The 16301-nt window shown below is 38.7% G+C and overlaps 1 protein-coding gene across 1 annotated transcript in view; it reads right to left on the bottom strand.

Annotated features, from left to right (window-relative positions):
• Positions 1-16301, bottom strand: part of UBR1 (ubiquitin protein ligase E3 component n-recognin 1) — a gene marked incomplete in the record, with an annotated part of 4571807 nt that overhangs the window by 1537494 nt on the left and 3018012 nt on the right. The window contains 1 exon segment of the mRNA XM_044074213.1: positions 13277-13370. Within this exon segment, the coding sequence (XP_043930148.1) occupies positions 13277-13370 (94 nt within the window).

Genomic DNA, 16301 nt, shown 5'->3' with positions numbered 1-16301 from the left:
TGCTGTGTCCAATAAGGTCATTGCTTGTCTGCAGAGGGGGTAGGAATGTGTACCTCCCTGCTTGTTTATGTACCACATGACCGTAGTGTTGTCTGTCTTTATCAGTAACTGTCCTGGATGAAGCAGGTCCTTGAAAGCTGTCAGGGCATTTTGAACAGCTAGCATCTCTTTTTGATTGATGTGAAGATGCATCTGGTTTGCAGGCCATGTGCCCTGAATACACTTTCCTGCCATATGGGCCCCCCAGGCATAATCTGATGCATCCGTTGTCAGTGTCTGTCTGGCTGTGGGTAATCTGAATGGCAGACCCTTGTTGTGGTGACAGGCTTCTGCCCATCGAAGTCCTGTTGCAGGCAAGGAAGGAGTGCAATTACCGTCTCCAGGCTGTGGCAATACTGAGTCCAAACACTTTTTAGATACCATTGTAGTTTCCTCATATGCAGTCTGGCATATGGAATTAGTAGAATGCAAGATGCCATGAAACCCAAGGCCTGCAGGATTTTCCTTGCAGATAAGTGGGTTTTTGTTGCCAAGTTCTTGAAGTAAGTAGTCAGTTGCTTTTGTTTGCCTGGCGTGAGATAAGCCATCTGGGCAGTTGTATTTAAGCTTGCACCCAGGAATATTATCTCGAGAGAGCACTAGTTTTGACTTATTTTCGTTTACTGTGTACCCTAGGCCAATTAGTAATCTTTTTACAAACGCCAGATGCTTCAGAAGAATGTCTTTGTTCTCTGCTAGAATTAGGCAGTCGTCCAAGTATGGATATATTTGAATTCCTTTTTGTCTGCAAAACGCAATTACTGGTGCCAGGCATTTTGTGAAGACCCTGGGCGCAGTAATTACTGGTGCCAGGCATTTTGTGAAGACCCTGAGCGCAGTAGATAAGCCAAAGGGCAGTGCAGAGACTTGGTAATGCATTGAGCCAGCTATGAATCTGAGGTATCTTCTGCAAGACTGTCTGATTGGGACATGCAGGTATGCCTCTTTTAGGTCCAAAGTTACGAGCCAAGCCTTCTTGCCCCCCAGCATGGGCAGTAGCTGCTGTAGAGTCAACATCTTGAATTTTGGAACTTCCAGAAACGTATTTAGTATAGACAGGTCCAGTATTGGTCTCCAGGTTTTGTCCTTTCTGGGTACTGGAAAGAGTCTGAAGTAAAATCCTTGCCCCTGCTCTTGTTGTGGTACTTGCTGAATGGTCCTCATGTCCATGAGGGCAGTAATTTGTTTTTGTGCCTCTGCCCATTGATTGTGTGGCAGGTCTGGCATACCTTTTGACCTTGGTAGGGTGTGAAAATGGAACCTGTAGCCTTGGGACACTATGTTCAGGACCCATTTGTATTTGGTAATCATTTGCCAATTTGATGAAAAAAGTGCTAGTTTTCCCCCCAAGGGGGCTGCCAAATGAAAAGTGCTTGGATCTGGTACAGGAAAGTCATTGGGACTGTTTCCTGTAAGGTTGTGATTTGTCTTCTCTGCTTTCGGAGGTAGGAGCACCCCACTGTTTAGGCCTGTATCAGCCTTGGGGCTGAGCTCTGTCTCTGGGATGCCTGTATCTGCCTCTTTGTGGTCTGTCTGACGCTGGAAAGGACCAATTTTTAGAGGGCCAGTTCCTGCTAAACCTGGGTGGCTTTACCTGTAAGAAATCCTTGACTGTTTGCATGGAATTTGCTTTATCCTCCATTTTTTTCAACACCTCTTCTGCTTTAGTACCAAACAAAGTATCATGCTAGGTGACTTCAACTATCCTAATATAGACTGGGAACACTACTCAAGCCCAAACACTCTAGCCCAAAAGTTCCTGGAATTCATAAACTCAAATGCCATGGAACAACTAGTCACCATCCCCACAAGAGGAGAAAACATACTTGATCTCATCATCACGAACATGGGAGCACAATGTTCAACGCTGGAAGTATACCCCTCACTGGTGAGATCTGATCACAAACTAATCTCGCTGGAGGTCCTCATCCCGCCCCACCGAAATGAAAAGACCACAGTAAAGAACTTCTCGAAAGCCGACTTCACACTTCTAAAGACTAGTGTGGTCTCCTTTAAGGCCCCTGAGCCGGCGGTTAACATTACTCAAATCGCTGAATCACTTACAAATGCCTTCTACCAGCACCTGCAGGGCTGCATGGATCAGGCAATCCCAAGCAAAACAAAGACTCTTTGTACCAAAGGCAAGCGTCCAGTCTGGTGGACCCCAGCCATAAACAAACTCTACAACAAAAGGAGAAAGCTACTACAAAGATAGAGCAAAATCCTTAAAAGGTAAGACACCGCTGATCACTATAAGTAAAAAGCTAAGAGCTCTCATAAAATCATCCAAAGCTAATTTTGAGAAAAAAATAGCTAAGGACTCTAAAGACAACCATAAGGCATTCTTTAGCTATGTCAGAAACCTAGGATATGCTCAGAATTAGTTCAAAATGATGTGAAGATTACTGGTCCTACAGACATTGCCAACATACTGGCTGACAGGTTCAGTGCAAACTTCTCCCCCCCTCCCCCCCTAAAGGAGAGATATCTATACCAAATGATTGTAGCCCCACAAACATCTCTAACGCCCAGGTGAGAACTGCTCTCTCCAAGGCAAAGAACACAGCATCCATGGGACCTGATGGTGTCCCCGGCTGTGTGCTCCATGAACTCAACAAGGAATTAAACCCACAGTTAGGACAGCTGTTTAATCTTAGTCTCACCTCCGGATACGTACCCAGGAGTGGCACAGCGACTGTGGTCCCACTCCACAAAGCGGTGCCTCCACCGACCCTGGAAATTACCGTCCCATTAGCTTGACAAGCCTTATCTGCAAAGCCATGGAGAGGATCATAATGGATCTCATAAATAAAGACATAGGGAACTTGCAGACTTTGGATCCAACCCAGTTTGGCTTTGTCAAAGGCAGATCATGCCTTTTAAACTTGGTTGACTTTTTCGAAACAGTCACCAAGGCCATTGACGAGGGAAAGGCAGCCCATACAGCCTACCTAGACCTGGCGAAGGCTTTTGATACAATACCTCACTCGGGTATCATTGAAAAACTCATACATTACAAGATGGGTTGCAAACTGGCTGAGTGACAGAACCCACAGGGTCAGAGTTGCTGGCACCATGTCAGACTCAAAGCCTGTCACAAGTGGTGTCCCACAGGGCTCAGTCCTGGGCCCACTCTTGTTTGGCATCTACTTTTCTGAAGTACAAGCAAACACAGGAGGGTTATGGCTGACAAAGTTTGCAGATGACTGCAAACTGGGCGCCGTAGTTGAAAACACATCCAACACAGATATCCTTCAGAAGGGTCTCACAGAAACGGATAACTGGTGCCAGAGCCATGGCCTAAAGTTAAATGCCAAGAAATGCATAGTCATACCCTTCGGGAAAAATAAGGTTACCCCTAGCTACCATATAGGTGGCAATCCCCTGAACACAGAAGAAGTTATATTAGGGACCTGGGAACCCAGGTTGACAGTAGCCTTTCATTCGACACTCATATTGCTAAAGTAGTTAGGAAGACCTTCTACATTGCCCACCTTATCATGAAGGGATTCACATCTAGATCAAGGGAAGTCATAGTCTCCCTATACTCATCACTCATCAGACCAATGATCGAGTACAATGCCCCATTCGGAATGTATCTGACCCGACACTTGCAGCAGCTGGAGAGGCCACAAAAGTTCCTCACAAAAGGATAAAGGGTCTCAAAAATCTGTCTTATGCTGCCCGACTGAAAGAACTCCAGTTATATTCAGTTGCTTACCGCTTGCTCAGAGGTGACCTATGCCTGACATACAAGGCCATGTCAAACCCAGATTTGATGAACATGCTTCATCTCAAAAATCTAGATCCCTCAGAGCCACAAGGCGGAGACTTAAACCTCGACACGGTTATTAATAGGACGTGCTGGAGGGATAGATTCATCACCCAAAGACTCCCTATGCTGTGGAACAAAATCCCGGTTTATGTGAGGCAGAGCACCTCGCTGGCCTTGTTCAAGAGGAATCTTGACCAATGGATGGGAGATCGCAGATACACCCCAGGGGTTACCTCAGTGTCACTGCTCGACAGAGGCACAGCAAAATAATGGGCATAGTTTCTCCAAACTAAAGGGGTGGCGTAAGCAACAAAACTATGGGCTAGGCTTATAAATGCCCTCGGGCAGATAGCCTAGTATGAACCTATGAACCTATGCTGTAATGGTGCATCTAATAATTTTGCTTTAACATGATCAGGCAGATTCTTTTCCTTTAACCAAGCATGCCTCCTAATAACAGATCGTGCAACAGCGGCCCGGCAAGAGGCCTCCAGTGAATCATAACCACATTGCAAAGTATGCTTTCCCACTTGTTCAGCTGCATGCAATAAATCCTGCAATTCTTTGTTTTCTGAACATTCAGTATTTGTAAACATTTTCTGTTTAAGCAATGGCATTAAACATTGCTGATATTTAAGCATATGAAACTGACAATTTAAAGCCCTTACAGCCAGGGTAGCAGAAGTGTAGACTTTTTTCCCCCATCTGTCTAGAGCCCTAGAATCCCTATCAGAGGGGACAGGGTTTTTTGCAGTGGAAGCTTTAACCCCTTTGGGACCCTGAGATATAGTTTCTGGGTCAGCTGCAGGGTTTTTATATAGGAGCTTATGAGAATCCGGGACCCTGTAGTATCTGTCTGGCTTAGCAGGTGCAGGGGGTAAAGAGTCAGGGGACAGGCTGGACTCTGAAAATACATAATCTACAATGTCTAGAACAGGTGGAATAGCAAGGGGTCTGTGCTGAGGAAGTAGCAGAAAGTCTCTGAGCCTCTTCTTAGATTCAGAATAATCTTGGCTCTCCCAGTGGAAATGCTCCCTCATGGTATGCAGGGTTTCCCCAAAAGAATAATCCTCAGGAGGAGAGGCTGAAGGAACGGATTCTTCAGCATCAGAATCCTCATAGGGAAGCATGGATTAATCCTGTTCAGAAGAGGAATCAGAGGAAATGGAAACCTGATCAGAAGAATCATACTGTCTCTTGCCTAGGCCTCTTATCAGGAGGGGGAATGGGAGCCCCTGATCAAACTAATTAGGTCTTTGGCCATTTTGAGCATCTGTTTTTTAGGCATGGAAGTCTGAGAAGGAGAATGCTGTACTTGTTTCTTTGTCTTTAGAGCTGCTTTAGTCTTGGAAGCGGAGGATGGCTTAATATATAGTTGTGTAGGTCTGAAGATACCCTCAGAAGCCGATGCCTTCTCAGCGGCTCTGGACCCATCTGAGGGAATGATTTCCGAGTGCCCAATACCTTGAGTTTCCAGAGGCTCAGTCAGCTCCACGTGGGAGTCGGAAGCGGCCTGTGGCTCTGAGGTAGCAGGCACCAGGGGCTGTGAAAGCGCCTCACTGAGAACCGGCGACTGGCCTAGCAGAGGCTTCGCCGGTTTTGGACCTCGGATGCCTATCCTTTTCCTTGTCCTTGCATTTTTTGTAAACTCCGGTCGTCGTCTGGTCCGATGGCATTATATAATTAAATCTTCGGCCAAAGTAATCAAATGCAAAATCGAACCGACGCTTGATAGTGCGTTGGTTAAATCTAGCACAAAACCGACAGCTAGCAACGTTGTGATCAAGGCCTAGGCAAGGAATACAGTAAGAGTGAAAATACTTGAGGTATTTGCTTCCCACAAGAAATACAGTTGTTAACTTTTTCTGACATCGGTCTGAAGCAAGAAAAAAGTTTCCCCAACGGGGTACTTAGCTTTAATGAAGACTTCGGTTCTGAAATTCGGATTTGAAAATCTCAGGAGTCGACCGACTGGCACTTGCGAACTGCTTTTGCTTTGGGCACCGCTCGGCAAGAAAGACTGAAGAAAATGGCGTCTGCTGCATCTTTTATACCCCTGGCGTACTGACATCAGGGAAGAAGCGACAGCAACCGACGCCGGACCTAGACTTTGGAATTCTGGCCGACTGAGGGTAGCCTGCCAGCGGATAACCCAAGAGTAATGACTGCAACAGTGAAACACGATGAACATCGATCATTTTAAGATGCAAATTTTAACCTAAAAATATGATCCTGCATTTAACAGACCAACAAATTCAGCTATTCTCTAAATGACAGGATGAGCCTGTTGACATATTATTTACCAAAGACTCCTTTTTTTCCTTCCTGTAGCTCCTGTGCTCCATACTGCATCTTGCTAATCCTCAGTGTTCCAATCCAGACTCTTATTACTGAAATATTTCCTTGGAGCTGGCTGCATATGGTTCAAGCACTCTCTTGCTATCCTGATGTCATCATACATGCCCCTGTATGTTGATGATGATGTGGGATACACTGGCGATACGTGATGACTTCAGTGGCAAGTAAAAATTATAAATAAAAAAAAAATCTGAATTTGAAGGGGCCACTCAGGAATTCATTATTTTGTCCTCAAAACTGTGAAATTCCAAGGAATTTGGTATCATTGAGAGGCATGGATTAGACACAAACTCACGAAAAGATACGTCTTCTGCCCTTTTCAGTTTACATTCATAATAATTTGTCTTTTCTTGTCTGTCTGTTGTTTTAAAATATGATCCAGGAGACAATTACAGTATTTTAGAAAATAGGAATGCTTACTTAGGTTATTCATTATCAATTTATGTGCTGATGTATACTTTATTACCATACTTCTGAAGTATTCTCATGGCAATTTGGTTTGATCTAACCAGTTCTGAGTAATGTACAATTTTACTACAGGGAAGAGAATAATCAGAATATGCAGATTAAGTTTGAGTAACTTTTGAGAGGTGATATGCAAAATTGCAAATTTCCATCATGATGTGGATTCTTGATATCCCCCATCTTTTCTAGTCTGACTTTCAGTAAACACCAGAACTTGTAAGTACATTTACAGCACCAGAATATGTGGAATAGGTCAGCCTTGTGAAGCTATTTGTGAATAGCAGTATGGACAGTTTGGTGAAACTTCAGAGTTGAAATTGTTGAGTATTTCTGGGGTAAAGTAAGCACTGTTGGTTATCATTAACGGAGTCTACACAAGTTTCTTAAAAGGGATTAATTTTAATGTTTCGAATGATTTAGATTTTCCTTTTCATTAATTTCCTTGAGGTTTTCAACCCAGCATTTTGAATACAAAATAGATAGTTGATATCTAAGGAATACAATCTGTATTTCATAGCATTTTTTCCCCTAAAGTTATTAAGTTCCATAATGTACTGCACACATTTATGTCTACTGTTTACTTCAAAATCTCCTATTATTGAATTGCAGTTTTTCAATTTTCCTTAGCATTATGATGTATCCTTTCAGAAGGTTAAGGACATTCCTTGTGTCCTCTAAAGATTTTTTCCTATGTCTAAATATCCCAAACATTGCATTTCTTAATGAGTGGATAGTTGTCCAAGTTTATCTCACTATTTAATCTGAGGTTTGGATTCGGATGCATTGGCTTTAACAGAAAAGTATTTGCTAAGTTTAGTGCTTCCATCATTTTTTGAAATCACAACACAAAAAGTATTTATTAATTTTTAAATACATTTTTTAATCATTTAATGTCCATATATTTTAGCATGTTTAAAAGTCTTTTACATTTAATATACACACACAATTTATCTACTTATTTAATTAATATTTTATAATATTCACCATCAAACTATTACTACATAACATTTATACCAAATAAATTAATAATTAATTTATATATTTGTATTATTATATTTTGGTTATGCATTATTATGAACCATTTGTAGTTCTGTAGATGAATTAAATTAGTCTCCTCAATGATGTAAAAACAACGGAAACCCATAAAATATATTGCACTACATATGACTTGGTGACATAATGCAATAAATCCTTAATATTGGTTTTTTATGCACCACGGCACTTTAACATTTACATTTTTATTGCTCGTATTTAATACGTTGTATTAATTTTCAGTGGTTATTTTCACAAAGTAAATGTTCGGCATTTACGCATATTGCGAAGCATGTAATATTAAACAACTAACTATGCACTTAATTCAACATTAAGTATTTTTGGAATTCAGAACTCACTGGTTTGTTTTAGATTTTAGAACATAATTTCAATAATTGAATAACAAAAAACATAATACATTTTAATACATTGTTTTGTGTTTTACTTCTTGAAGAAATTCCACCGTATGCACTAATTCCATGTACCGGAGAATATCTGTAACTGGATGTTGCTTTAAACAAGACTTGTAAAATGCAGTATTTCTATTTGAACTGTTTCAATTTAATTTATTTTAATTACTTTAATTGTATAATTGATATTGATGCCTGCTTATAAGCACACAGCCTTCCACTGGTGGTTCATCTTGAAAAAGCCCGTCACAGCTACGGTTGAAAGCGCTTGATTTACTTTGGTTTCTACTTGGATTTATATTGTTTTTATCTTGTTTGTCTGTTCGTGCAACTTTTACTTGTGTGGCAACGCGATAAAAGAATTTGTTCCCGTTGAGAAGAGTTCATTGGACTTCAGTGCCTCTGCATATTTTTCCTTGCTATTTTTTGAAATCTAATTATATTATGTTTTAATGAGATATGAAATAGGTTATTCTTTAGATTTTCCTGATTTATAAAATGGAAGGGCTTTGGGATTAATTTGACTGTTTTTGACATAGTTGTACTAAAATTTAATCCATAGTGGATACCATTCTTTACCCTTGGGTTATATTCAGCAACCTGAATGATCCTGTTTGAACATATTATATCATAATATAAGTTAAAGTCAGGTAGTCCCAGTCCTCCCCTTTCCTGAGGGTACATTAACTTCCGATAGCTGATTCTGACAGACTTAGGGTACCAGATTGCTAAAGCTATATTTAGTTTTTTAAAGAAGTTATTTTGAACTATTACATTTGTTGCATTGAGTTGAAATAACCTTGGGAGAACACTCATTTTTATAATTGCTGCTTTCGAAAGGATAGCTTCATTTTTCCCCCATCTCTGGATATCCTGTTCAATGTCTGACCATATCTTTAGTACATTGTTCTGCATGAATAGATGTGGTTTATGTTTGAAGGATATCCCTAAGTATTTAAGGGAGCATTTCAATTTTATTTCAGAGAAAATATGATTCAAGATGACCTAATGGATTGAGGGGGAAAATTAGGTATTTTGAGGGATTAATTTCATAGTTTAAAAATTTCTGAGAAGCTGTTAAATGAGTCTAGAATCTTGACCAAGTCAGTGTTATGGAGTGTGAAATATAAGTTTAAATCATCAGCAAAGGCTGTTAGTGCAATTCTATTATTAAAAATTTCTGGAATATGATGGTACATTCTTTGAGTTACGAGTAAAAACAGAGGTTCTGTATACAAGTTAAAGAGATACAGAGATAGCGGACATCCTTGTCTGGTCCCATTTAAAATTTTTATTGGATATGTATTTGTTTTATTGTGTAAGTGCTCTCATATAAAATTTTATTATATTTGTAAATTCATGCGGTATATAAAAATAGGCCAGAATAGAAAATCCAATTGTTAAGGTGAGATTATGTTTGGTAATACTTTCTTTCAGTCTGTTTGCAAGCAATACAGCTAGAATTTTGATGTCTACACTTGTGAGAGAAATTGGTCTGCAGTTTCCCAGGTTTTTCTCATCAGATTTTCCTTTAGGTATAAAAACAGTCTTTGTGTTACTTAAATATTGATCTGCAGTACCATATTCTCTTATACAGCTAAAGATTTTCAGTAAAAGTTTTGATTTTTTTTTTTTTTTTTGTCCAAAGGATTTATAAAACTTAGCAGCATAACCAGTCAGGTCCAGGAGTTTTACTTGTTTTAAGACTATTTATTACCAAAAAGATTTCTTGCTATGTGAAAGGTGATTTAAGTAGATCCTTCTGTATTTGATTTATCTTTGGGAAGTTTAGATTCTTTAGGAAAGTATCTCTCTCTAATTCCATAGTTTTTACCTTTTGTGGGCCATACAGTTTTGTGTATAAATCTTCAGAGGTTTCAATAATTTCTTGATTAGTATTGTGTGTGTTCCCTTGGTATTCAATTTCTGTTATCATAGGAGCACTAATATTAGCTTCACTTGTTTTCAGACTATTTATTACTGAAAGGATTTCTTGCTATGTGAAAAGGTGCTTTTAGTAGATCATTCTGTATTTGACTTATTTTTGGGAAGTTTAGATTCTTTAGGAAAGCATCTCTTTCTAATTCCATTTGTGGGCCATACAGTTTTGCGTATAAATCTTCAGCGGTTTTAATCATTTCTTGATTAGTATTACATGCGTTCCCTTGGTATTCAATTTCTGTTATCATAGGAGCTCTGTTAACATTATCCTCGCCAGTAACCTTGAGGGAGTTTGTACTCATTCTGAGTACCTTGCTAAGGTTTTCACTATTGTGAAAGACAATTGTTCTATATGCATTATATATACAATTCTTTTTATAAGTTCAACTGTTCTTCCGGTACTGAGCTTATTTTTTTCTTATTGATTCTTCTATTTTGATTATTTTTTTCTTTTAGTTTTTTCTCTTCATATACTTTTTTATACTACTACTTTTTTTTATTCAAAATTCCCCTAATCCTTGCATTACTTGCTGCCCATTGAATATCATATGGAATATCTGTCAGCATTAAGTCATGATCGAGTTTGTCTAATATGTTAATTTCCTGTAATTAGATCCTTTTTCTGTAGTAAGCTTGGGTTTAGGGACCAGCTTAAGCCTGTTTTCAGGCTTAGATCACTAGGGCATCTTATTTTAATTGTAATCTTTGAGTGGTCCAAAAAAAAAAAACCTAGGTTCTGTACAATAGTTTACTTCCACCTTTAGGAATATTTCTGATATCAAAAAGTCGTCTAATCTAGACTACGATTTATAACATTGGGAATAATGTATGAATTTTATTGTAAATGGATTATTACTCCAGTAGTAATGCAGGTCGAATAAGTTAAAATCAGTTTTTAGATTGTTTATCCCTATGGAGGCCTGGGTGTTGTAAGTTTTGCTTTTACTTGTTCGATCTGTTATGGGGTCAATTACTGCATTCCAGTCACCTCGGATTATATAGTAGTAGCTTGGAAATCGAGTTAGGATGTTATGAATTTATATGATAAAATCTTGCTTCGCAAATGGGCTATAAAGGCTCAAGAAAAGAAGTGGTTTCTATAGACTAGAGCTTTTTACTGAAAAATAGCACCATCTTCCATTTGTAAGAGAGTCATGATGTAAATTGCCTCTCTGAATGAATTTTTAATTAAAACTGCAACCCTCTTACTGTTCGTTTCATTACCTGATGCTACTATTGTTTTTATCCATTTTTCTTCCTTTCTCCAAATCTTCCCTTTAACATGCGTTTCTTGCAGAAATATAATGTTAGCATCTGATTTAAAAAGCCTAGTGCATAAATAAGTTCATTTTCTTTTTATCTTGTACCTTTTTCATATTCCATGAGTCAATTATCCATATCCCTTTTTCTTACTGTTTCTTCCCTTAATGCTAATTTGTTTTGCAGTCTTCTCCTTCTGTCACTGGGAAATTTTTTTTTTTTTGTTTTTTGTTTTTTTTTTTTGTTGTTTTTTAATCACAGCAATAAGGCCAAGGGTGGCAGTGTAAAAGACACATTCACAACTACCATTATGGATTAAAACAGACACCTTAACACAGGATTTGTAAAAAAAAAACTCCCACCATACCTCTCAACCTCTTACCACACAAAATCTGGACAAAGCTAAAAATAATTGGGGGGGGGGGGGATAGGGACAACTTTTAAACACTGTTCTTATAAACTTAGAGAGTTGTTAGAATAAAATATCTGGTATTACTATGCATTTTCTGAAGGACAAAGTCTGAAACTCAAATAACTGTTATTATTAAGTGAAATTAGTCCTCACTGATTTGCATCAAAAATCCAGAAAACCACAAATTTTATGAGGAACAAACCAAAAATACGAGGCAAAAATCTGGACAGTTGAGAGGTATGACTCCCACTATCCTTTTCCTTTAATATGTACCGATAGAATGTTTTGTCTCAGGAGAAAGATTTCTCTAGGCAGCCTACGGTTCATCAAAATTCTCACTTCTATAATCATGCATAGGTCAAAGTGCTATAACTCGCACCACCACCTCCTTCCCAAAATATGCAATGCAAAAAACAGCATTTCTTATGCAGTTCACTTGCAGCAGATTACACAAAGCTTCCAAATCTCAGCCACAAAAGTAACAGTAACTGCACACTTTTTATTTTTCTCCTCTTTAAAAGTAAGGTTAAGAAGTCTGGTTAGCAGTTAAAATCTTCGTAACAATATACATTACTAAATACTGTTAGCACTTATGGAGCAAGATAAGTACACACACATTTAGGGCAGTGACACTGAACTGACCTTTGCTCTGAATGTGCATCACCAAAATAATACAGAACAAACATCTGGGAACATGTGCTAAGTAAAGTAGTAGTTACAAAAAGGAGATCAGCATGTCGCAAGTTACAAAGGTAGACAAAGTTAAGCAGACAAAATCATTTGACTGTTATGAAAAGCTATGCAAGAAATAAACATTTCACTTGATGTTAAATTTTGCAAAGACTATATATAAGGACAGAGTATGCATTTTAAACTGTGTATTTTACTGAGCACATTTCTAAGGACACTTATCTCTTGCATTCGGGATTCATAAATGCGCAAACATTAACTGTGAAACTGTTGCAAAGGTGACAGGTATAACGAAGAAGGAAATAAGGGACAGTTTTGGTGGCACACTTCCTTTTTTTGTATTGTCATTCTTATTTCACTAATTAGTTGAGCTCTGCAAGCAAGGAGGTACGATATTCTGGCTGATTAAGGTAAAAAAAAATATGGTGTCTCAGTTACATATTTACACTTCGGAAAGAACTTTTTAATTAAACTAAATTTCTCACTATTTCCACTATAAGTGAATGGAAATGTGATCTCATGTCAGACTAGGGCAAATTAATCTCATCAGCTGTGCCTTCACAATGCTTTGTAAGAAGCCACCTTCTCTTAAAAAAACAAAGGTTGTGTCATGATGTCACCCCTATGAAGACATTCTGGTTTTAAAAAAAAAAACAACAACAGGTAGTTACAGTGCTGCTGACAGGTCTTCAATGTGTACAACTGCATGACAAGAACATCTGTTTCAGATTGTAGTGGTCTTTTAAATAAAAAGAAAAGATAATTAAACATCATACTGCAAAATATACAGTGCTTTCAGGGGGACAGCAACACAATTTTCTCAGATGAACGGGGGGGGGGGGGGTTAAAAATGACGAAAAAAAAAAAAACCAGCATGTCACTCTATATACATACTTTTGCCAGCAAGCTGCATGCATCACATGACCACAGCTTCCAGTATGGGTACCCCATGAAAGATCAGCATTCATGAAAAGGGGGTTGAAATTTTCTGAAAAATAAAAGGAAACACGAAAGAAAATTAGAACTCCATAATAAAGGAAAACTCATGATCATAGCACAACTTTTCTTTACATATAGTACTAGCATATACAATAAAAAGTAATTTGAAAAAAAAAAAAAAGATGATTTACTCACCATATCCGATGATTTCCAAGGAGGCTTTCTGTGGTGGGTAATTCGGATTTCCTCTTCTACACGGTCAGTCTGGCTAATGCTTTTTAGTAGAAGGTGCACACACCCTTAAGCATTAGGATTGTGGAAGAATGAAAAGGACATCAGATTTAAAAGTTATGTACTCACCATAACTAGGCATCTATGTTGTCCATTTTCATTCTTCCTCAACTTCTCTTCCATCCACCCCACATCTTTCTATTTCTGGAGAGACCTACAGGACTGTTTTTTTGAAACATATAGTACCGGGTTTGAGCCCCTCCTTTCTGTCAGCTACTCCTGTCTCTGTCTAGGTGCCTATGGCAATAAACTCAATCTGAGATAATGGGGATAAATAGGGCATTATGGGTAGATGAGGAGCTCGAGTGCTGGATCCAAAGTCTGAAATAGGAGGCCAAGTCATATCTGAGGATTGGATCCAAACCCCATGGGTTGAGGAAGAATGAAAAGGACAACATCAGGTATACCTATTCAAACACTACCAAGCAAAAAACATAAACCTTCTGGACATTGTTGCATACTTGGGAGCCACACATAGGTAATTCTACTGTTCCTGTTGCTATTCCAGTCTGTCTTCCCATTCTTTTTTAACCTCCTCTGATTCTTGCAGTTACCATGAAATATTTTATATACTCTAGTAATTATCCCACATTGTTTCAGCAGTTTTTGTTCTATATTCGACAGAACACACTAAGTCTTTTATACTTTGGACTCTCCTATCCCCTTTCCTTTGCCTACAGTCTGATATTAATCCCTGGTAAGGAAGGCAGTCTCTAATCTTTCGTCTACAGATGACTTCTCGGTCTCATTCCACTCCATTACTCTTCCCTCTAGTTATTTGCTCCCAAATACCTTGGATCCTTTGCCAGTTTTCTCCAGTAAATTCCAACCTGAATATAAAGACTTCAAGAACCATTTAAAAAACGCAGAGTAAGACAGAGCACACAGAGAAGACTTTCTGCTGTATCAAATAAAATGGAAGAGACAAACTAGATTCATTTTGTGAAAGTACAAATAAGCAATTGGACTGGTATGCCACAAAAAGATTTCTTAAAAGAAAGGGCACATTGTATTTATTCTCTAAATCTGGCCATGACATAGAAGTCAAGACATAAAAGCAAAAATACAGTCATATCATCAGAAGGAGCTGTTCCTAACAAAACTGTTGCAGGGTAAAACATTATCAATTGGGGATACCAGAGTGTTTGTGGCAAAGGATTACTCACCGTACACAAGGCAGAATACAAATGTGTCGAGAGGGAGGGGAGAGATTCAAGTTGCTACATCCAACTGTCTTCAGAACACTTTTTTTTCAGAAGGAACAAAGGCATTCTTGGATGCAGAACAGGTGATGGTTGAAAGGGATTCTGCTTCTCATTCCTATGATAATGGCACAGCTCTGAGACAGCACTTGCCAGTAAAACCTTCCCTATTGTTTTAAAGGAAGATAAATGAATGACAGAAAAAAAAAGCACAGGAGCTGTCAAGAAAAATCAGGAGTCTGAACCCAAGACTGGTGTTGGGTGATTGAGAAATGGAACATCAAGAAATCCAAAAGTAGGAAATAAACATTGTAACAGAACTTTGGTAATGGGAGAATTGGAGATAAAGAAAGAAAAAGGAACTGGAAGTCTGTGGATTACTTTAAACTAGCTGCGGACTGTAAAGTACCATTTTTCACTTTGCCACTAACATGTAGAAGGATAAAGAAGAAAGTGAAGAAACAAAGTAAAAAAAGGGTTCCTTTCTTTCTTATTGACATTTGTATAAAATCAAAGTCAAAAAGTTATTTTTCTTGTCGTAGTAATATGTATACAACAAATTTCTTGAAGCTGACTGCGAGTTGCATTATAAAGTAGTTATTTACGCAATGTAAAGGTTTTTTAAATGTGAGGTAGAAGTCTTATCAGGGAATGTTTGGTTAAAGCTTAAGATAAAGTAGGAATGTACCTTTTTTCCTCATCTGCCAGGAGAGTTCTACAAATGTCAGCAGACACAAGTCATAAATAAAGAAATGACTGAGGATTGTATGTAGAAAAGTAGCTGCACAAGGCCTGCTTACCTGTAAAAGCAGATTTTCAAATTCCACACTGCCTCAGTAGCATTTGGGTTCTGTGCCTGCACAAACGCACACTGACAACTTTGCAGAGCTTCAAATCCCCTCCTGTGACTCTCTATGATAGGAGATTGGCTAAGCCCCTCCCACCAAGTAAGTCTAAGCTGTGCCACACAAAGGCAGTAGTTCAGGCTTTTAGTGCTAAGCAGGAAGAAACAAGGACTAGAAGTGCCTGAAACAAACCAATTCACAGCCAAAAAAACACCAACACAGATAACCAAAACCAAGAAAGAACACAACAAGGCTAGACACCATTGAACAATATGCAAAATAAGGGAATGGTGGGTGGATGCTGCCACTGAGGCAGTGTGAAATTCTAACATCTAATCTTCCAGGTAAGTAGGACTTGCGCAACTGTACTATGTTCATCATTCATATTGTCTCAGTGGCATATGGGTAGATTCTCAAAGCTTGCCTTACCTGGTAGAAGGAAAGATAAGAATCCAAAAGGCTCTGGAGAATACCCCTAACAAGACCTGCTCTAGAACTTGAGAAACAGTCCAGTTTGTAGTTCTCTGAAAGGGTATGAACAGAGGACCAGGTTGCTGCCACTAGAATGCTTCATGAGTCCATTCCTTTCCAATATGCCACCGATTGGATAAGGTTCTGGTGGAATGTGTGCCTTAAGCTTGC

This window comes from Protopterus annectens, chromosome 6.part0, assembly GCF_019279795.1.
Source record: "Protopterus annectens isolate FY-2018-M chromosome 6.part0, PAN1.0, whole genome shotgun sequence".
In the NCBI taxonomy this organism is placed as follows: Eukaryota; Metazoa; Chordata; order Ceratodontiformes; family Protopteridae; genus Protopterus; species Protopterus annectens.
The sequence above is the reverse complement of the archived record's forward strand: the minus strand, read 5'-3'. Positions and strand labels throughout refer to the sequence as shown.